At 43.6% G+C, this 24,068-nt stretch overlaps 1 protein-coding gene across 1 annotated transcript; it reads right to left on the bottom strand.

Annotated features, from left to right (window-relative positions):
- Positions 1 to 3,996: 3,996 nt before the first annotated feature.
- Positions 3,997 to 23,645, bottom strand: LOC120534508 (zinc finger protein 501-like). The gene is made up of 3 exons (XM_039762111.1): positions 23,492 to 23,645; positions 14,069 to 14,512; positions 3,997 to 5,928 (listed from the first exon to the last, which is right to left on the bottom strand). Exons 2-3 carry the CDS (start codon positions 14,445 to 14,447, stop codon positions 5,054 to 5,056), a joined length of 1,254 nt encoding a protein of 417 aa, XP_039618045.1. The 5' UTR covers positions 14,448 to 14,512; positions 23,492 to 23,645; the 3' UTR covers positions 3,997 to 5,053.
- Positions 23,646 to 24,068: the final 423 nt, after the last annotated feature.

Genomic DNA, 24,068 nt, shown 5'->3' with positions numbered 1-24,068 from the left:
TTTGTATCATCTGTGGTGGCTTGCGGACAGCCAGCAGAGAGCTGCAGTAGTTCCAGATATGACAAGACCGAAGTCTGGACCAGGGGCTGTGCTGCATACTCTGTTAGATTCAGTCTGATCTTGGAGGTGCTGAATAGGGTGAATCTGTAATACCACAGCAACATGGTCCCTGAAGGACAGCTGGTCATTGGTCACTGCCACAATGACCTGTTGGGTGTTAGGGATGAGGAGTAAGGCTGAACAGAGATGGGCTGTTGAATGGACAGGTGAGCTGGGATAGCAAGAAAGTCCATCTTTGCCAGGTTGAGCTAGATATGGTATTCCACCTTCCAGGATTCCCTATAGGTAGAAATGCAGAGACTCTAGTTGATACTGTGGGGACCCCTGAAGGGAACAACAAGTACAGACAGATGAGTATCATGAGCACAGCAGACAGGATGATAGGGCCTAATAAAGAAGTTCATGAAGAAAACATCTCAACGATGATCAGTGGAGCCAAACGTCAAGAGCATCCACCTGGATGATGTAATGGCAAACATCTTTGCACCACTAAGCTCACCACTCATTAGTTATTAGGTGGTTAAGTGGCAAGATAGATAATTAGGATGACTGGGCTGTGATGGACAATTCAGCAAGGACATAAGGAAACATTCTACTCTTTTTTTGAAAGACGCCCAAGGATCTTTTATGACCACAGAGGGTCAGGAACTCAGTTTTATGTTTAATCTGAAAGAAGGTGCCATTTTTGCAGCACTGTGTCCCTGTCATTGCACCGGGTAAGTTCCCCCTGCTGGCCTCACCAGCACCAATCCCTAGCTGTTTCTTAGATGGTTTTCCATCCATGTACAGGTGGGGCCAAAACACATTTAGCTTCTGGCAGATTACTAGTTCTGGATTGCAGGTGGCATGGCTGCTGGAGTTTATCTACGGTAGCAAGCAGACCTCACAGGGATCACTCCTTCCACCTTATCAGATGGCCGTGAAATAAGCGCCCATTTCCAGAGGCATCAATGATTTTCTACCGCGGACACAGAAGGAGCGGGGATTTCTAACGGATGTTAGGTCAGTCAGTGCCCGGCGGGGAACTTCATATGGCATTAGAGAGAACACCTCAACTCCTCTTGGAGCCTTCAAGATGTTCCCTGCATGTGCCTTGATATTAAGAAAAGGGGAAGATATGGGAAACACTTGTGGACTCCACAACAGCAAAACAACAAGCAAGTAGGTGGCAGTTGTTGTTTTTTGTACACTTTTACAAATTGGCAGCCAATGAAGAACCAAACACATCTCATGGAAATTTAGAGACATAACCAAGGAGCAAATTATAAAGCAGAATGAAGGAAACGATCAGACAGACACCCCCAGCCATCCTCACGCCCGATTAGAGCCTACACTCTTACAGGGTGCGATTATTTAAAATCAACACCGCGCCACAGACCGCTTATCACTCTTACCACATCTGTATGCATTCTCATTGACCCAATCACAAGGAGTTTATACAATGACAGCTGACAGACTGCGTCACAAAAGAAACCTGATCCCAGGATTCTGCCTCATAGCTGTTTTCTTTACTCACTACGCCTCAGCCCTTTGCAGCTCCTGTATTGCATAAGAAGAGTAATAGCGGTTTCTCTTGGGCTATGTAACTTAGACATCATAATGCCAAAAAAACCCTAGTGCATAAGAAGTTAGACTTTTTACACAGTTATTAGACAAACTGCTACGTATTACAACTACAACGACACACATTTCATATCTCAGACCAAAAAAAGGCAGAATAATCAGAAGATAAAACCAAGTGAGTGTCACTGACAAAAACCAAAATTATTACAATTACTGATGAGCAAACCCTGAAGAGTTTGCCACAGCAGCTCAGCAGATGAAACCTCTTTCCTCTCCCCTGTCAGTGTGCTTGAAACCCAAGAACAGACACCTATGACCACCACCTCCAACTCACCTACAGCAATGGTGGTGAAACACTGAACTAATGTCATTTGTTATTTATGTTGGATGGAAATCCGGTTAGAGAATTGATCAGTCATGACATCATGCATATGTGAAGCTGATGGGCAACTTGCATATGGCCGCTACAGGTCTGTGATGTCACGCTGGCCTCACAAGACATCATGGGGCACGGGAGGATGTTTGCATAAGCCGGCCCCACAGAGAATGTCAAGGAAAATATTCTGCGAGCAATGTTACCGGTGAACACGATTTATTCGCTGTGATAAACGCTTTAGCATATTATGCTGACCAATACTATTTACAGTCAAATCCTCACAAAACATCATGGGACACAGGGAAAAAATAAACTGTCCATGTGGCCGGCTTATTCAAACATGTTTCTTTCCCTGCACCCCATGTCGTTTAGTGAGGTTTTGATTGTAATTAGTGTTGATCAGAATAATATGCTAAAGCATTTTTCACTTGCTGTGTTCACTAAGTAACAACACATTTATGTTAGAATACATTCATTGTTTGTCTGCTACAAGATGCGACTGGGAATGTTTGAAAGAGGAAAAACAAACACATGATCCGGCTAATACGTTTATGTGCCTTTGTACAGTCACTAAATTTTATTTTATAAAAACATTAGAATTTTTAACAATTATTTGCTTCCAACTACACGTAAGAGTATTAGTCAACTAAAGGGCCTAAATAATGGCATGTCTGACCAGGGTGTGGCGGGGTGCACTGACTGTCTTTCTCGATCCCTTATAGATTATTTCCCACAGGGTTCTGGCGCCTGTGATGACGTCACTTCCAGTTCCTACACCTTTGAATAAGTCACCGTGTCTGATGACGTCACTTCCACTTCCAGCCCTGATGACATCACTTCCTACACTGGCCTTTAAAGCCACCATCTTAATTAATTACGACAGTTCTGTTTTGGAGTCTTGTGAATGACTCTGCCGTTAAAAATACCTTTTTGCAGCCAAGGCACATTATACGGGTGGCTGCCCCAAACCTTCATGATGTCTAATTGTCGTTCTTGTTATTAGTGGTTCAGTGTCTGATGTAATCGAGGTCGAGCTGATACATTACCCATGAATAAGGCGTGCGGTTCTCATTTATTTGATTTGCAAACTAAATCATTACCCAAGAACGAGGCACACGTATCTCTTTTATTTGATCATTGAACTGAATCATTATCCACAAACCAAACACATGATTATCATTCAACGGATTCTTAAATCGAAAGGTGCTATATAAATAGATCTATTATTATTATTATTTTTAAACTGCATAATTACTCACAAGCAAAACACACAATTATCATTCACTTGACTCAAACTGATTCATCACCCATGAAGGAGGCACACGATTCTCTTACTAAATTATTAACCAAAAACAAGGTGTTCACTAAATGATGCTGTCTTATTATTTTAATGATGTATTTTTACTGTGTTGTCACGCTTTGTGCTTTCAACAGGTCAATGATTTACTGCAATGAACTGCCAGCGTGTTTAGTATATAATTTAATGTATGAAACTTTGATTTTCGTTACAATGTTTCACTGTCTGACTACATCAGAATCCTGCGCTCTCTTCATTGCTGCCTTCACAGTATCTCATTTTCCGATCATATTCCCCTCACTCAAAAGTTGTTGAACTCTTTAATGGCGGATGTCGACATCCAGGGGCAGAGGGCAACAATCGACTGTAAACGTCAACAGAATTCACTGTTACATTACAAGTCCAAAGACATGCAGGTAAGGTGCATTGGCGATCCTAAATTGTCCCTTGGTGTGTGGGTGTGCGCCCTGCCCGGGGGTTTGTTTCCTGCCTTGCGCCCTGTGTTGGCTGGGATTGGCTCCAGCAGATCCCCGTGACCCTGTGTTAGGATATAGGCGGTTGGATAATGGATGGATGGATTATAGGTAGGCCCTCTTTGCTAGGAGGATTGTTAGACTTGATGTGCGCAAGTAGTACAGAATAAACGTCATCTAGAATGGCATCGACATCGGGCGAGAGAGTGAAGCAAATGTGCAAGACAGAATTCTCAGTATGCTTTATTTTCTGTTTTTTTTTTGCATTTATTATTGCTGAATCGGACTCTGACTTATCGAACTCAGATTTTGATGCAAGCGATCTGGAATGAGTCCCCTTGAAGTTTTCCTCCTTTTATTTCTCTATTTGAGATTGTGACCCGTCCTCTGTCAAACTGAAGCTGCAGGGTTGTTTGTCAGTGGCGCATGGTGGTTGACATGAGATTCATCACAAATGTGTAGATTTTGTACAGTCTGGACCTTTGAGGGTTTTGCCTTTTGTGCAGCACTCTGATTAGTTTGCTTACCAGAAGTTTTGTTTGTTTTGTTCCACATGATGTTTTTTAGTCCTTTCAGTTTTATTGGCATTAAATTATTGGGCTCCATCTTCGACTGCTGTGGAAAATTTGCATATGTATGGTAGAGAGGAGAGTTACTGGGCAGTAGCTTTCAAGGATGCTGGTTTGTCCCGATTTTGAGAACAGGAAGGTTCTTCCTGCACTAAGCCACTGTGGTGTTGTCTCTGGTTACTGCATTACAATATTTGTACAGTCCGCCATTTCCTGCTGCAGAGATGATAGGTGCATTACTAATATGTTTGGCACAGCATCTGCAATAGGTGCCTTCCAATTCGCTGCAGATCTGACTTTGCTGTTCCCTCACTCCATGATGGCTCAGGTACTTCGATGATTTCCATTACAATCTTTGACTACATTAGGATCCTGTGCTTTCTTCATCGCTGCTCTCACAATCACTCTCGAGTACCTGTGTGTGTTCCTAGTAGTCCGCTGGTAGACAGTTACTTTCAGGGTGTCCCCACTTAACATTTTCTAGGACCTTTTTGGATCATCCTTAAATTGTCTCTTTTGCACCATTGTTTTGTGTTTCATTTTACAGATTTTGTGCTTCTGTTAGAGTTTTGAGTTTATTGCTCGCCATTGCGAAGGTAAAGTCAATAATAAGCAAAACTGCAGATTCGCTCATATTCTGGCTAGGACCTTAGGTGTTCTTCCCCCTTCCATGTAGGCTTTTTATGAGTACCAACTCCCTCCACAGGGTGGGTCTTCATTTTTCCTTCTCTCCGCTCTTTCTTCTTTCTCCCGTGTGAATCATACTGTGTCTCTTAAGGCTATGCATACGTGAAAATCGTTTCCCACACTCAGAACAGCAATAGGGGTTCTCTCCTGTGTGAATGCTCTTGTGCGTCTCAAGATAGCTCATTTTCAAAAACGTTCTACCACATTCGGAACAGCAGTATGGCTTCTCTCCCACGTGAATTTCTTTGTGCCTCTGAAGGTGGCTTTTTTCTAAAAACTCTTTACCACATTCAGAACAGCAGTGCAGCTTCTCTCGTGTGTGAATTTTGGTGTGTCTCCAAATGCTGCTCCTTTTCGTGAATTGTTTGCCACATTCTGAACAACAATATGGCTTCTCTCCAGTGTGGATCCTGATGTGGCACTTAAGACTATTGGTGCGTGAGAATCCTTTGCCACACTCCAAACAGCGATATGGCTTCTCTCCAGTGTGCATTCTAGTGTGTTTTCGAAGAGTACCCTTGTCATAAAATTGTTTGCCACAGTCAGAACAGCAAAATGGTCTCTCTTCCATATGAGTTCTTTTGTGGCTGAAAAGACTGGCATTTTGTGAAAACTGCTTCCCACATTCGGAACAGCAATATGGCTTCTCTCCTGTATGAACTTTTTGGTGGCACAAAAGAGTGACTTTCTGGGAAAACTGTCTCCCACATTCAGAACAGGAATACGGCTTCTCTCCTGTGTGAATTTTTGTGTGTCTGTGAAGGCTGGTGAGTCGCGGGAATTGTTTTCCACATTCAGAACAGCAATACGGCTTCTCTCCAGTGTGAACTGTCATGTGGTTCTGAAGATGACTCCTGTGATAGAATCGTTTGCCACATTCAGAACAGCAATGGGGTTTGTCTCCTGAATGAGGTATAAAAAAAAAAAGGAGAAAGTTATTTTCAAATCACTGTTCTGCTATTCCCATTAAGTAGCAGCATTAAGTAAGATGGTTGAAATTAAGAAAACTTTAAAAGCATAAACTATTATTAAGTTACACATGGAAAAAAACACTCAACATGATAATTAATTACTCAACCACATGAGCCAAGAAGTTGAAAGAGTAAAGAGATCACGTTTGACGGACAAAATGATTGGTCACATTTTCTATACAAATATCAAAATGGCTTATTCAACCCCCAAAGCAAAACAGATAAATGGTGGTGTATTAGTGGACAGACCTATAAGAACTGAAATGGTCCGGAAAAAAATTAAAAGGCTGCTGTGACATCAGGACTGGTTAACTTTGGAACACACCAGCTACTGATAACATAGTCAGAAATCTTCAGGTACCAAAATTCCTAAAAATGATTTATATGTGGCCATTTATCTATCAGGAACACATACAAGAAAATTTAATCAAGTCTGCTCATCACAATACAAGGGTGTGCAGAATATGAAAATGTCACAGTGGTAGAAATTTGCCAACTAGTTGAAATTTTCATGTATCATTTTTCAACAGTGGAGAACATCTGGAAGACGCCATTGTAACTTATTGAAAAAGAGATGATGGGGAGTAAGCATTTCATTACCTGCTGACATAGCCGGGAATTCTTACGGTGCACAACCACATTCCTCACCACCTCTGAAACTCCTGGAAATGGCAGATTCAGCCACCTTGGAGATCTCCCTGGTTTTTTGTTCACACATGAAATTCAAATCCCAGATAAGAAGGGGACAATTAGAAAAATCCTAAAACATGTATAGGAGGTTTCTGACCCGCAAAAACTGCAGAACAGAAACTCATAAGAAACAAAAGGTCAAGATTAAAGCTGGCTCTGTTTATTCAGTTTAAGTCAAATTTATTCTTAATAAGCCCACTTCCACTAAACGTACTTTGCACAATGTACCATATATATTAGTGGATAGGTCGACCCTGAAATGCCATGAAAAAATGTATCACTCGCAGATTAGCCAAATGTAAAATTTTAAAAGAAAGTCAGTACTAGAAAACAAAGTTAGTCATATAACATGTAGCTGCGCGGAGTAAGGCAGGATCCACCATGGATCAAACGTGTGCAGAAAGAAATCTCTCATTCCAAAAGTTCATCTTTAAGTGTAAATTCAAAGCAGACAGTCCACACAAGAATAAAGAAAAAAGGTTGTTACACACATAGAAGTGTCAGTCATCAGGCGCCGTGAGTAGCAGCCTTTCCAGCAGCTCCGTGTACGACTTTATATTTCTACCTTTTTCTCTATTTTACTGATCACTCCTACCACTTTCTTTTATGTGGACTCGTTCCCTGGATGTGGATTTTTACACGCCGAGACTCGTCTATTCAAGTAGTCAACTTCAAGCGCTGAGAACAAAGGCCCGTGTCGGTGTAGTTCCCTATTTATCTGACAAGGTAAGCAGGTCGTATTGTGGCAGCAGAGCCGGTGCTAAGATAAAAGCCAAGCGTCTTGTGAGAAAGTGGCGATACAAGCCTTCAATGCCTTCCGTGATCCTGGGAAATGTTAACTCACTACCAAATAAGATCAACAAACTGGCCGCGCTGGTGAAAAATGTAAGGACCTACAGAGAATGCAGTTTGTTGTGTTTTTGTGAAACGTGGCTAACAACTAACATCTCAGATGCTAACGTATAGCTATCCGGGTTTAGCACAGTTAGAGCGGACAGAGACGCAAGTACCTGCGGGAAGTGGAGGAGGATTCACTCTCTATGTCAATACAAGATGGTGCAACTCTGGACTCTAGGTTAACGTCAAAATCTCCACTTACTGCAGGGACATCGAACTGTTGGTCGTAAGTCAGCGTCCCTATTACTTGCCAAGAGAGTTTGGACATGTCATTGTTGTTATTGTTTACATCCCTACTCGGGCAGACGTGGAGATAGCAACTGCAGAATGGATGATGTCACTCGCTAAGTTACAAACACAGCACCCCAAGGTGCTTGTGCTAATCGCTGGAGATTTTAACCATGTAATGCTGGACAAAACATTACCTGCCTTCTTCCAGTATGTGGACTGTAACACTCGGGGAAATAGGAGTACTGACCTACTGTATGCAAACGTTAAAGACGCATACAGCGCCACCCCGCTGCCTACGCTTGGGAAAGCAGATCATAACCTGGTTCTGCTTCAGCCTCACTACAAACCAAGAGTGAGGGCGCTACCTACAACCACACGCTCATTCAGGAAGTGGTCCCCTGAGGCACAGCAGGCTCTGAGAGACTACAGACTGGGATATCCTGCAGGGATCATATAGTGAGAACATTGAGGAGGTTGTTGACTGCACTACTGACTACATCAACTTCTGTATGGACATTGTAGTTCCAGTAAGAACAGTACGCTGCTATGCTAACAACAAGCCATGGATTACAAGTGACATCAAGGGCCTTTTGAACCAGAAGAAAATGGCTTTTAAAGGTGGTGATCAGCATGAGCTCAAGCATGTGCAGAAGGAACTCCGAGTCCAGCTCAGAGCAACGAAAGAGCAGTACAGGAGAAAGCTGGAGTAGAAATTGCAGAATAACAGCATGAAGGAAGTGTGGGATGGCATGAAGATCATCACTGGCTGAAGCTCAAAGTGGGGTGCCACCATCGAGAGAGACGTGGAGAGAGCAAACCGAATGAACAACTTTTTTAACAGGTTTGACCACCTAACCCACTCTCACCTCGGAGTACTGCACCTCCACCCATCCTTCTGTTGATACCAGCATAGAAGAGAGTTTCCCCCCCACCCACAATTACAGCATCCCAGGTAAGCAGAGAGCTGAGGAGACTTTGTGCCAGCAAAGCAGGGGGTCCAGATGGAGTATCGCCACGACTGCTGAAGGCCTGTGCATTGGACCTGGGGAGTCCTCTACAGTGCATCTTCAACCTGAGCCTAGAACAGAGGAGAGTCCCGAGGCTTTGGAAAACATCTTACATCACCCCAGTCCCAAAGGTATTACGCCTTAGTGAGCTGAATGACTTCCGGCCTGTCACTCTGACATCACATGTGATGAAGACCATAGAGCAGCTGCTGCTTCACCACCTGAGGCCACAGGTCCGCCATGCCCTCGACCCTCTGCAGTTCGCATACCAGGAGAAGGTGGGAGCTTCATCTGTATGCTACACCGACCCCTCTCCCACCTGGACAGAGGCAGTGGTGCTGTAAGAATTATGTTTCTGGACTTCTCTAGCGCCTTCAACACCATCCAACCTCTGCTCCTTAGGGACAAGCTGATAGAGATGGGAGTAGATTCACACCTGGTGGCATGGATCGAGGACTATCTTACAGACAGACCTCAGTATGTGTGTCTTGGGAACTGCAGGTCTGACATTGTGGTCAGCAACACAGGAGCGCCACAGGGGACTGTACTTTCTCTGCTCCTGTTCAGCCAACATACATCAGACTTCCAATACAATTCGGAGTCCTGCCACGTGTAAAAGTTCACTGACGACACTGCTATCGTGGGCTGCATCAGGAGTGGGCAGGAGGAGGAGTATAGGAACCTAATCAAGGACTTTGTTAAATGGTGCGACTCAAACCACTTACACCTGAACACCAGCAAAACCAAGGAGCTGGTGGTGGATTTTAGGAGGCCCAGGCCCCTCATGGACCCTGTGATCATCAGAGGTGACTGTGCAGAGGGTGCAGACCTATAAATATCTGGGAGTGCAGCTAGATGATAAATTGGACTGGACTGCCAATACTGACACTCTGTGCAAGAGAGGACAGAGCCGACTATACTTCCTTAGAAGGCTGGCATCCTTCAACATCTGCAATAAGATGCTGCAGATGTTCTATCAGACGGTTGTGGCGAGTGCCCTCTTCTACGCGGTGGTGTGCTGGGGAGACAGCATAAAGACGCCGCCTCATGCCTAGACAAACTGGTGAGGAAGGCAGGCTCTATTGTAGGCACGGAGCTGGACAGTTTGACATCTGTGGCAGAGCGACGGGCGCTGAGCAGACTCCTGTCAATCATAAAGAATCCACTACATCCACTGAACAGGATCATCTCCAGACAGAGGAGCAGCTTCAGTGACAGACTGCTGTCACCGTCCTGCTCCACTGACACACTGAGGAGACCCCACACTATGCGACTCTTCAATTCCATCTGGGGGGATAAACGTTAACATTATACAAAGATATTGACTGTTATACCTGCCTCACACTCTCCATCTTGCATTTTTTTAATTTGCACTGTGCTTTTATTGCTCTTAATATTGTTTTTATCAGTGTGCTGCTGCTGGAGTATGTGAATTTCCCCTTGGGAATTAATAAAGTATCTAGAATAAAAGGCCAAAAAAAAAAAAAAAAGATGTTTCTTCTCTAAACTTAGCCTTTTCTTGTTAAACTTTAGTTGTTTCTATACTTAAAGAAGCTTTACTTCACCTTTAGTACGCTCTAAATGTATGGCTCTGCACTTTCAAGAGAGCATATTTCTTTTATTCTATTGGGCACGTTAAGGCCCGGTTTAAAACTGTGTGCCCTCCACGCATTACACCTGGCCAGGCTGATCACTACCTGAGAATAAAGATGTTTAGTCAGAGAGGCTGGAAATAATTAGAATATACCAATTCACTTCAATTTATGGGGGTTATAGGAGCCTCCCATAGACTATGCACTAATGATTGATAGATTAGATAGATTAGATACTTTATTAATCCCAAGGGGAAATTCACATACTCCAGCAGTAGCATACTAATAAAAACAATATTAATTAAATACTGATAAAAATGCAGGTATAACAGACAATAACTTTATATAATGTTAATGTTTGTATATGAATAAGACAAAAACTCTTTGGCTGAATAAGCAAAAAAAAAAAAAAAAAAAGAACGCATAGCACATCACTTCCTAAACCTTGAAATGGCCGACCCCTTTACCCAGCTGGCAGCTACACCTCCAAAACCTATGGCCTGGATAATTTACTGAGAAATAATCTACCTATCAAGCCGTACTTCTAACCAATTAAACTTTTCCCCACAATCGACGGTGTAAATGCAAGTACAGTGGAATCTCGGTTTACGAGTAACGAGTGTTTTGCAAGACGAGCAAAAATTTTTAATAAATTTTGACTTGATAAACGAGTGATGTCTTGCAATACGAGTAGTATGGATACACTGCCTACTGAGCATTATGTGATCACAACTGAGCTGATGGTTCTTCTCTCTCTCCTTATCTCGCTCGCTCGCCCAGCGCGTCTCTCTCTCTCTCTCTCATCTCGCTTGCCCAGCGCATCTCTCTCTCATCTCGCTCGCCCAGCGCGTCTCTCTCTCATCTCGCCGCCAGCGCTCTCTCTCTCTCGCCGCCCAGCTCTCTCTCTCTCCTTATGTCGCTCGCTCACCCAGCGCGTCTCTCTCTCTCCTTATCTCGCTTGCTCGCTCGTCCAGCGTGTCTCTCTCTCTCCTTATCTCGCTTGCTCGCTCGCCCAGCGCGTCTCTCTCTGGCAATCGTCTCCTATTCTCGGTCTGAGTCTGTGTGCCTCACTCATAGTCAACATCTGTTTACTACAGCATTGAGACTGTGTGTGTGTGTGCGCTGTGAAGTGCGAGTCCCCATCTTGCTCCCCAAAACATGAAGCTGAGTCTCAGTACTTTAACACCAGCTTTATTCAGCTTGCAACAGCAACAGCGCTGTTATTTATTGTACCGGGATCTTTATAATGTTCTTTGTATGACCCATTGACGACAGGCGCTTATAGCATGTCTGCGATCTTTTTGGATGCGCTTATACGGCGAACTGCTACAGCGCTGGGAGACTGTGATTGCTTTGGGATGCTCTTCAGCGTGTTGTCCCATTGGGTGGAATCCCACATGAGTTTAGAAACTCACACCAGCCATGATTCTTTATAAAGGTAAAGTGTAGGTTAATTTGTATTATGTATTTTACTTTATATTTTGTATTAATAATTTTTATATGAATAGTTTTGGGTTGTGTAACGAATCATCTGAGTTTCCATTATTTCTTATGGGGAAATTCGCTTTGATATACGAGTGCTTTGGACTGCGAGCACGTTTCCGGAACGAATTATGCTCGCAAACCGAGGTTCCACTGTACATAAAAGCAGGATGTAAAATTAAATGGATTAAGTGTATTAAATGAAACAATACATGCAAAAAACAGAAAACAGATATAAATATAAATATCCCTCCACCCCAGCAACAATAAGACACCACCAAATATAAATACAACAAAAACCCTCCCTTGCCCCTGTAACATATAACACACAACACAAATAACAAAATGACTGATGAACTGAATGATTGTGAACTTGAGTCCGATTATAAAAATGTCCTGAATAAGGATGACTGAACTAGCGGTAAATGCGTTGTTTGATTTTCCCAGCGATTGCAGCAACCTCACTGTGATTCCTCGGCGTATGGTGGAAGGTGAATCGACCCCGGGGTCTCAGCAGATGGAGGTTGAAAGACAGTCCGGCAAAATGAAAAGCAAACTGGTGAAAAGGCGCGATGTGAAAAAACAGCAAGCAAGTTGAAACGTGGTTGAAAGAAAATGGTCTTCTTTCTCCTTCCTTCATCCTTCGTTCTCTCTTCTCTCTCTCTCCTGATTACTTAAATAGTCTGTGACGGCTGTGACTGATTAATTAAGAACAGGTGTTTTCCAGGTTTGCGGCCGTGGTCTCCTTCCATCATCTGTCCTCCTTTACGGGGACGGCATTAACTGCTACACATACAAACAGCAAACGGGACAATGAAACGAGACGCACTCAGAGCTGACATTTAACACTAACTATGCGGCCCCGCTACATCCCCAAAACCCAACCTTGGACAAGGGAGGGCCGAAGTACGGCTTGAGATTGGCCACATGGATTGTGTCTAGCTTGGAGTCAGTGCCGATACCCCTTTGAACCCGGAAATTAACAGGACCTGTTTGCGAGATGATCTTGGCTGGACCTAACCATTTAGGCGCTAGCTTGGTGGAGAACCTTTTGCTGGCATCCGAGAGATGGTGAGCTCTAATCCAGACCAAATCACCCGGCTGAAAGTGCGCTTCCTTACGCCGGGCATTATATAACTTGGCATGTCTGGATGTCGAACTCACCAACCTCTGTTGGATTCTCCGCCGTAATTCCTCCATTTTAATTAAATTATTGTAGCTGGTGGTTTCTGGACTAGGGGCTCTGGGAAGGAGTCCATCAATCGGGCCCTTTAGCTGTCTGCCCAGCGCAACCAAAGCAGGCGTCTCACCTGCGGCTTCATGCACAGCGGTGTTCAGGGCAAACCGGAGCTCGGGGAGCCATTTATCCCAATCCTGATGGCGTTCACCCACATAGGAGGCGATCATGTTCTTCAGGGTTCGGTTCACTCGCTCTGTCATGTTGGCCTGGGGATGGTAAGCTGTTGTCAGGTTTTTCTTCACTCCCCAGGCTGTATAAAGTTCATCTAATACAGAGCTCATGAACTGCGGACCCCGGTCTGAGACGATGTTCTTCGGCACCCCCCAGCAGGTGAAGATTTCGTTCTTCAGGGTGGAGCATATCTTGTTAGTTTTAGCATCCGTTAATGCAAACAGCTCCACCCACTTTGAAAAATAATCAATCACCACCATCAGGACGGTCTTCCTCGAGCTGGTAACAGGAAATGGCCCCATGGTGGTTGATGGAGCATCACACGTTTTGGGGATGCTTTGCTTGTCCAGCTTGCTATCTTAAAGGGACTACAACATGTTCTCGACAAATCTGACAGGACAGCGGTAGTGGAAGTTCTATTATTATGACAAGTGTGTTTGAATGCTTTTGGGACTCCGTAGAAAATCAGGCCACATTGTTAAGAGGAAATCCAGGAAATTCCAAAGGATTCACCAGCTTATTTTCTTGCAACCATACTGCACTCTTTCCCAAGCACAGGTTTAGAGTGTTTGTATAAATTTATGACTAAAATGTAAGAACAACAGATTGCTAAACCTTACAACGTTAATGTAGATTATCTCTCAAGCTATATTGACACAATGAAATGCAGCAATTTCCTAACGTTTCTCATAAAAAGCAGTAGATCGCCCCTTTCAGGCCCAAATTCTAAAACTTACACATATTTTATTACGTTACACTTACTTTCTCCAGACTGATTTGTAGATGGTGGCTGATCTTCCGGAGTTCTAGCAGATGACATTTCCTCGGTGTTGTTTGTGTCAGACTGTAATGAAGACTCCTGCGACGTACAGCGTCTGCTCGGAGAAGAGACTATCCTGGTCACCACTCCATCTCGACACTCCAAATGAAGGCCATCCTCTTCCTCCCCGACGCTCTCCACACTTGTATGTTTGTTTGTCTCGATGCGGACAGACTCCTCTTCAGGCTCGTCTTTAAAGTCCACTGCCCCCTGTTCACAGTGCTCACTCTTAATGAGGAGATTGTCCCATTTAGGGTGGACAGGCTCCCACTCACAGTCCTCCTCTTTGACATTCACGGTCCCGTTCTCCATTTTATTCATGTGAGCCTCGCACGTCTCGTCTTTCACATCCAGCTAGACATCACAGTAAATGGCGGCTTTTCTCTCTGTGGAAAGAAGAGGGTAGAATATCATCAAAACTGCACTGTTAAGATCAAAAGACATTTGAATTTCATTTTACAACACCGGATGAAAAGCTCGGTCATCCGGGAGGAACTCAGAGTAGAGCCACTGCTCCTCCACATCGATAGGAGTCAGATGAGGTGGCTTGGGCATCTGATCAGGATGGCTCCTGGAAGCCTCCCTGGTGAAGTGTTCCGGGCATGTCTAACCGGAAGGAGGCCCCGGGGAAGACCCAGGACACGCTGGAGGGACTATGTCTTTTGGCTGGCCTGGGAACACCTCATGATTCACCCAGAAGAGCTTGTAGAAGTGGCCAGAGAGGGGGAAGTCTGGGCATCTCTGCTCAAGCTGCTGCCCCCGTGACCTGATCTCAGATAAGCGGAAGAGGATGGATGGCTGGATGAACACTGTCCCAGTTTAGATATTATTTTACCAAGACAGTCCGTGCAGGGCATATTGGCTGAAAATTACTATTCTTCATGTTAGGATCATCAGGTATAAAACAAACTTGGCAGTGGAGTGAAGGTCTAACGGGCTGACAAAAGAGCATCTTGTACAGTTGTGGGCCAGCAGTATTAACTCCTTGGATTAAACATAAAGTGCTGCTTGGGGTCACAGGGGGATGTTTAGGTCTGTTTAAGCAAGCAGGGCCTCAGGATGGACACAAACGAGGAAGAAGGAAATAAGAGAGGAAGTGAACTTTGCTGGAAGTGCGTGGCTCGACACAGGAGAAGATACAGCAGGTGACATTCAATCTTGGGTAGCTTAGGAGGACATGTGGAATTGCTGACACTTACCTTCTATTGTTGCAAGCGGGTTGTCTGGTGGCTGGCAAAAACCAATCAGAGGAGAGCTGTCAATCACCCAATTACCTTCTGAGCCAAACACACTGCGTGCATTTATTTTAGGAACATTTTATATAATCCCCTTTAGCCAGTAAAAGTATTAAAGTATCTTGTCCTTTTGAACAACAAACTTCCCTTCTGATGGAGTAAATCGCCGATAGACCTAACCTGGAGACATCCATCGATGCACCGCCATTACTATAATATGCAAAGAAGGTGAGTGGATTTGATGGATGTATTAGTTTAACTTTTTTAATTTTTTAATTCAACTTAAAATACGCGAATTGAATTTCTGTAATAGTTTTGTGGAAACGGAAGCACCCTGACATAACACCGGATGGTGAGTTTTCAGATTGAAGAACCCTCCATTCCTTCAATTGGGGAAAAATAAGAACGCGTTCCCAGAACATCTAAAATACCCCCAACCAGTTTTCCCAAATGTGACTAAAACACTCGGAGTCATATACAGAATGAAAGGTTGGGAACACGTGCTGATTTTACAGAGTGTTGCAGCACCCACCACATGATGTACCACCCAGATTGGGACCCGAGTGCAGCCGTGCAGTGGGTGACACCTCACCACCACACTGGAGCAGTGCAAGATTATTTTTTTTTTTTGGCTGGAGTGCCAATCTTGCCACCAATCCCCAAGTTTTCCTTGCAAGCTGGAGGACCTGATTAACGCCATAGCCAGAACGGAGCAATTGCAGGTTAAGGGCCTCACTCTGGGGCCGAATGAAATTAAATTGGAGATATATTAAAGAAGAAACCTCTTTGAAGCAGGAACCAGGCAGGAGGAAGCTTGTCCTTTACGTCTTTTATTTTCTCTCCAGCAAATGCTTGAAGAGGGATACACTCCACTACAGCAGCCTGTGATGGAATGGTCAGCAAGGAAGTTACAGGCTCATATTTATAGAGTATAGAATTTACAAAACGGAGAAGTTAGGAGCATAATATGATTAATGTTAAAGCCTGGATGGAGCAATTGCAGGTTAAGGGTCTCACTCAGGGGTCCAATGAAATTAAATTGGAGATATATTAAAGAAGAAATCTCATCCTTAAACTATAGGACCTCATTGAGATGGAAACCAGGCAGGAGGAAGCTTGTCCATTACATACTTTTTGTTTAAACTGAGAAAATGTACCATTTTAAGAAAAGAATAAAGTAATTTTAAATTTGATGGCAGCAACACATCTCAAAAAAAAACGTTGGGCCAGGGCAATGATTTCTGGAAGTGTTGCTGAGCCCGGGCAGTGACTTCCATGACAGAATCAGGACTGTCTGTGATGCAGTTTCGCCTGAAGATCGCAGGCATCCAGTATTGATTTTCGTCCTTGTCCCTTGTGCACAATTGCTCCAGATTCTTGGACTCTTTTGATGATATCATGTACTGTTGATGATGAGATATTCAAAAACTTTGCAATTTTACATTGAGGAACATTATTGTGAAACCTGTAGGCACAGTTTTCTGCAGATTGGTGAACCTCTGCCCATCTTTACTTGTGAGACTCTGCCTCTCCAAGATGCTCTTTTTATACCCAATCGTGTTACTGACCTGCTGCCAATTCACCTCATTAGTTACAGTACGTTCCTCCAGCGGTTTCTTTTTAGCACCACTTACTTGTCCAGTCTTTTGTTGCCTCCGTCCCAACTTTTGCTGCCATCAAATTCAAAATGAGCTCATAGTTTTCATACAATAGTAAAATGTCCCACTTTTAACGTCTGATACGCTTTCTGTGTTCTAATATGAATAAAATTTGTATTTGTGAGATCTGCAAATCATCGCATTCTGCTTTCATTCACATCTTCCACAGCGTCCCAACTATTTTAGGAATCAAGCTTGTATTTTCTGAGGTGGCCATGACAGACTGACCATCAAGCTCCCCGAAGAGGACTACTTGTCTTCTGTTTGGTGTGTTGTTTCCGCCCCACTTTTTCACACCCAACCTACCTGGAAGGGGGTCTCTCTCTCTCTCTCTCTGAATGAACTTTCCCTACAAGTTCTTGTTTTCTTAAGGAGCCATGACTGGGGGCTGACCAAACACCGAGCCTGTTAAAGGCCATTGAGACGTTCCTTTGTGTGACTTACAAGAAATAAACTGTTGTTGGAGTGGGGACTCTTAGACCCAAGTCCAAATTCATCCACAACTTAATGACACAGAGAGGGATGCGTTTTCTTTTTACTTATAGCAGTGCTGGATGTCGGCTGCTGCTTCCTTAAGTTTTAAGTATTTATTAGCTTGTGGGGGATGCCGGATGGTTGGGGGTGACCAGACGAGTCTTAATTCAATCGGAGATGTTGTCTTGTTAACGCTTGTTACATGAGCTTTTTAGTTAGTTTGGAGGTCTGCAGGGTTTTACTGACTCTTGATTTTTTCTATTGTGAAATGAACGGCCTTGACAAATGGGGGGAAAAAGAAAAAAAAAAAAAAAAAGGTTTGGGGCAGCCAGCCACCCGTTAACTTGAATCCTGGCAGCAGAAAGGCACATTATAAGCAGAGTTGTATACAGAATGGAGTCCAAGACAGAACTGAGTTCACGCACAAAGTGGTTGTATGCCAGTTTGGCGGAAGCGACATCATGGAGCCCAGAACCTGATTTGACGTCATCGTGCCCGGAACCGGAAATGGCATCATGGAACCCGGAACTGGAAGTGACACAGTGGATACCAGAACCGGAAGTGACATCATGGGGGGATCAGGCACGATTTCCCCGTGTCTGCTCTGCAGAAATTAAAGAGAAAGGTTTAATGTACCGCACTGCCCCCTCTGGCCTGGCATGGAGTTACCTTCCTTAGGTCCTTCTAGTTGGGCCTGAACTAGGTGGTTATGGAGTGGCACTAATGACGGATGGTACACCAGTAGAAATTGTCAGATATCATCTGTACCACGGTTTAGTGCCACAGGGAGCTGCCTTTGTTACTTCTCTTAAAAACGATACACACATTGGGGGTGTGGGTGGGCATTCTGCTAGTTCACAATCCAGCATATGCCGATAATACAACTGTGAAGATGGAGAAAGAAGGTAAAGATGGGGCAGCCAAGTCTGCCTCATATCTACAAGGCAAACAACATGACGAGCTGCTTGCTTTGGGGGGACAGGTGTGAGCTCAGCCTGCACAGACTAACTTGCTGGAGCTAAATTTGAATGTTCATATACAATTAAGAAGCCTACATACCCTACAGGGGGCTTAGCGGCACCACAAACCCCAGACACAACAGCACAACACCCAGTCCCGGGGCCTCTCTTCACAACAGAGCAGTCCTCCATTTCTCTTCCCCTGCTCATTCCAGCATTCCATTTCTCGACCAGCCTCGTCCCCCTCCTTCCAACTCTCTGAGAGATGAGAAGCGGCTCCTTTTATGTCTGACCCCGGTGTCCCACCGTCATAAACTGGGAAGCACTTCCTTAAACAGGAGATGACCCCCCTCTACAGATATACCTTGTGGTCCCCAAGTACCCCAGGAGGGCTGCTCAACAGGACTACAGCTCCCAGGATGCCGTGTGGGTGCACCAAGGGGAGCCCCGTTTGCTGAATGCTGCCACTTAGTGTATCGGTTGTTATCTGTCCACAGAGAACAATTCCCTTCTGTCCTTCCAACCAGACTAGGCAGCCCAATCTTCTATGACCTTCCATTTACAAAGGCGCCCCAGCTGTGAAAGAAGCCACCCCTATTGTGTCTTTGGGGACAACTGATAGTGCATTTGGTTCAACAACATAAACTTCTCGTTATAGCGTTCATTTTCTGCAATACACACAACAACTGTGAACGAGACAGTCAAATGGCAGCAGGGCTCCAGCTACTTTTGTTTAATTAATGTTAAAATCTGTATTTTGTGTTGTTATATTTTGTATGCAGTATGATGTGATGACACATTACAAATTTTTTTTGTCAAAACATAAAATTGTCAATTTTTTGAAGGGGGTTCAGTTCATACTCAGGCGTGGTTACTGCCCTATCAATTAACACACTTTCTGCAGAATACTCATGGATGCATTTTACAAACAATAACTGACTGAGCAATTGATAAGGTAAAAGAACAGACACCCCCTACTGGAATGGCCCGGTGCAAGCAATACAACACAGGCAGGAGAAAGCGTCAATCATTATTCTTTATCTAAATCTTGAAAGAGGCAACAGCATATCTTATTAGCAAGTGTTGCAAAAGAAAAGAGCGTCCTCTGCGCTCTATTTATACAATTCATTGATTAGATCACAATTCCAAGGAATTCATGACATAATCAGAAAGCTTTTAACCTGATTGGTTACACTCAGTGGCTAATACAATTAACCCAGTCAACCAGGAGGATTTGAAGTGCGTGATTTCATGTTCTGGACCACATGTCTCCTAGGCTTCCCATCAACAGGAAACTTTTAGGGCATAACCATAGAACAATGATTAGACCTTAAAATAACACATTCTTTTTGCTATAAAATAACTAAATGCATGTATCATAGTGAATAATAAAATAAAAGCATCAGCCTTTAAGCATAAGCTCAGAAGGATATGAGACTCAGACACATGTGAGGTGCACATTGGACCAGGGTTCAAATTCAGCTCTTACAATAGATAGATAGAGAGAAGGATAGAGAGAATTTGGTGTAGTTGGCAGGCTTAGATAGACAGAGAGAGAGAATTTGGCGTAGTTGGCAGGATTACACAGAGATAGAACTTAGTGTAGATGGCAGGATTAGATAGATAGATAGATAGATAGATAGATAGATAGATAGATAGATAGATAGATAGATAGATAGATAGATAGATAGATAGATAGATAGATAGATAGATAGACAGATAGATAATTTGGTGTAGTCTGCAGGATTAGAGAGATAGACAGAGACATAGTATTTGGTGTGGTTGGCAGGATTAGATACACAGATAGAGAGGCAGAATTTGGCGTAGTTGGCAGGATTAGATAGAGAGAGAGAGAATTTGGCGTAGTTGGTAGGATTAGATAGACAGAGAAAGAGAGAGAGAGAATTTGGTGTAGTTGGCAGGATTAGATAGACAGAGAGAGAGACAGAGAGAGAGAGAGAATTTGGCGTAGTTGGCAGGATTAGATAGACAGAGAGAGAATTTTGCGTAGTTGGCAGGATTAGATAGACAGAGAGAGAGAATTTGGCGTAGTTGGCAGGATTAGATAGAGAGAGAGAGAATTTGGCATAGTTGGCAGGATTAGATAGAGAGAGAGAGAATTTGGCGTAGTTGGCAGGATTAGACAGAGAGAGAGAGAATTTGGCGTAGTTGGCAGGATTAGATAGACAGACAGACAGATAGATAGACAGATAGATAGATACTCTTTAAATAAATAAATCAGCACACACACACCCCAGAATGACTAAAAAGAAAGGAGTCCCAGTGAAGCACCATACAGACATATTGCTGTTGGTATAAAGGAGTTGTAGAAGAAATGCAGAGATACAAAATATTAGGAACGTAAAGAACCGCAAACCAACGGCAGTATTTAAGAGGTTTTGAGGACAGAGTCCTGCCAATATAAAATAAAACGTGTGATTTGATTTAACGCATGTGTGCAGGTACTTCCCACAGTCGATGATGATAATAAGCACATGCTCAGAGCAGCACCAAGTCTTTAAAAAGTGAGAGAAAACCTCAGATATAAGTAAAGTTATACGTAGGCAGCAGTTATTTTAACATCTTGTGATCCATGCACGTTGAAATGCTGTCAGTCTTTGAAGTTAGAAAGCAATGGACTGGGAGGCGCTTTGTGTCACACAAATAATGATTTGTCTTCAGTGGAATATCATTAAAAAAATGTCCACCAAAATCAATTCCTGTAGATAAAGGATTTTGAAAATTGAAATGTCTGCTCTTAGGGTCACTTCACCTAGTTGTGTGACAAACATGAAGCTTTCTTTAGTAGGCTGGCGCAGGTTTACAGAAATAAATCTCATGAAGAAGAAATGTCAGTTAAACACAAAATAGGAACTTGTGCTGCGAGCTGCGTGAGCCAACACTGATTAAACAAGCCAGCGCTCAGGACCACCTTAACTTTAAACTCCTCAGACTAATCATAAAACTCAGCACCACCAGGCACTTATTTAAACTCTTAAATCTCAATACAGACTTAAATGCTTAAAAGAAGCCATAATAACTGCTCCAGTTGAAACCTTTATTTAAAACGTTCTATCTTTGAACTAATGTTAGTGTAGAATGCTAGATATTGACCTAAACTTTGTACTTTTTATTGATCTAAATCTTTATCTTTCATGCAATTTCTTTGGAATGTGCAAAACTAACTTTATTTATGACCCTGTGGTAACAAAGATCAGAATGGACAAAGAGTCTGAGAAAGGTTAATACTTATCGATTTCTCTTGTTCTCCTTGTTAAACCAATATGAAGTGAGGACTTTAATAATAATAATAATTCTTTGCATTTATATAGCGCTTTTCTCACTACTCATTGCACTCAGCAATTGCTCAAGGGTCCAATAGAGCAGAGTCCCTTTTTGGCATTTACGGGATTCGAACCAGCAACCTTCCGATTGCCAGTGCAAATCTCTAGCCTCAGAGCCACCACTCTGCCTTTAAGTTGGGGTGGCATTCCCATGCAAGTGAGGCCAGCAGAGCCAAGAATTGACATTGGATTAAGACGGAACGGCCAACTATAGAGAGAGGGAAAAAGCTGTAGGTTGGTGCCAACAACATCATCATCAAACGTACCTTGGAAGATCCAGTAAAAGTGCTGCCTCCACCATTTCATGTTAAGCTTGGTTTAATGAAGCAGCATGTCAAAGTCCTACCCAAAAAATTTAGCCTGCATGTTTTATGGATTTGTGCCTAAAGTTTCTTGGTTTGGCTGCAGCTAAATTGAAAGTGGGCCCTGTAATTAGAAAAACTCGTTCTAATGCAGAATCTGATGAATGAACTGAGATGAGAGGCTTGATTGTCACTCGTATAAGTCATTTCAGTTTGTAGGTAACCATAAAGGTCCAAATGGTAAAGAAATTATGAAAAATGTTTGAAGAAAGTTTATGGAATTACATTGCAACATAAGTCTCATTTTTGGAATAATAAATTAATATAATTCTCCATTCAAGGACTGTATGTACATGTCTGCTGTCTACATTGTATTAAGTACGGTCTGGGAATGTTAGGTCCTGCTACTTTAACAAATCCACACACACGGATTTTAATTATGGAAGAACTCTGTCAGCTAACATTCACGTTGCTGCTCCACAGTCAAGTCAACAGAGGACTCACACGGTGACAGGCACAACACTTTCCTCTCCCTCCGTGTATTTGTATTCGCTCTGCGCTCGTCTCCACTCCGACTCTTCTCCAGTTTGGTTTTCTCTTTTATTACACAGACGTGTAAAGCCCAATTGATTATTCGCTGCTCTTTTAGTAATAATGTTACATTTATTGAGCGCCTTTCACAAACCTAAGGTCAATTTATATACAGAGTAAAAAAAAATTTACACAGATGACAAAAGTTCATAGAAGAGGAAAGTTTTCAGTTGAGATTTAAAAGTGCAGAAAGAGGAGCAAACTCGGAGAGACTGAGGAAGAGAGTTCCAGAGTTGAGGGGCCATAGCACTGAAGGACCTGCCTGCCAGTGCGGAGCATCTGGTGTGTGGGACAGTAAGGAGATGACTGCTCGAGGACCCGAGAGAGCGACAAGGAGTGTAAGGAAACGGGTGGGATAGAGGGGGGCTTTGTAGGTGAGAAGCAGAATCTTGAATTTAATTCTATTATTTAGAAGAAAACGGCCGGCCGGTCACCAACTCCTCTCTGGTCTTTAAACCGAACACCGCGGGCTGAAAGGAGAAAGAAGGCAGAAATCAAAGCGCTGGGTGTGCGGAAGGGGCGACTCCTCGAAGTTCAAGAAGGACACGTCAGAAGGAATACATGGAAAGGAAATAATAAGAGAAGACGGTAGTGTGCCTGAGCAATGTGAAGAAGAAACGAGTCTCGATAACATGAAGTAAACCTCAGGCAGCAAAAACACGCGGGGTGCCACCAAGTGATTCATTCCAGCAAAGTCTGACGGCCAAAAACGCGCTGCTCGCCTCTCATTCAAGTCGCATGCAGTAACTGCGCTTGTCGCGAATGAACACTCACACACACACAACCATAAAGTGTCACTTACCTCGTCTGTCTGTCTGTCTGTCTGACGATCTCTCTCGGGAATTCCTTCTAAACCCGCTTCACACGACAGCGGCCCCTCGTCTCCTGCGTTGCCCAGTGATGGGCGGCAGCGTGGCTTCAGCGTCTGTCGCCTTTGGTGACGTCACACAGGACGCACCACAGGCACACGTGACTGTTTGCGCTCAGTGTTTGAAAAGCCGGGCACGCGCACTGAAAGAAATGAGAGCAGGAGATGGAGCTTCGAGAGATCGGAACCAATGAAACGAGTGATTCGGAAAAAGTGTCCGTCTCTGGAAATGTTTGACTATTGCATTACAGTAACGTTTAGTGGCCAGATGGAACTAAACATTTATCTGGTACACAGACGAGATCTGATCAAATAAACTCAAAGGACAAAAGTACAGAAAGAGCACGGCGCTCGTTAGGTGCAATGCTTCACAACCGCAGTGTGGGTCGCCGCTCCGGTGATCGTGATCCATGCCTCTCCAAGCAAACCCCAACAACCCACTGTCGTACTTCAAGGGGAGACGCTACCATGAAAAACAGACTGAATACAAGAGACTCCATCAATAACATGA

The sequence above is a fragment of the Polypterus senegalus genome, chromosome 8 (assembly GCF_016835505.1).
Source record: "Polypterus senegalus isolate Bchr_013 chromosome 8, ASM1683550v1, whole genome shotgun sequence".
Classification (NCBI taxonomy): domain Eukaryota; kingdom Metazoa; phylum Chordata; class Cladistia; order Polypteriformes; family Polypteridae; genus Polypterus; species Polypterus senegalus.
This window is presented reverse-complemented; position numbering and strand designations above follow the sequence as displayed.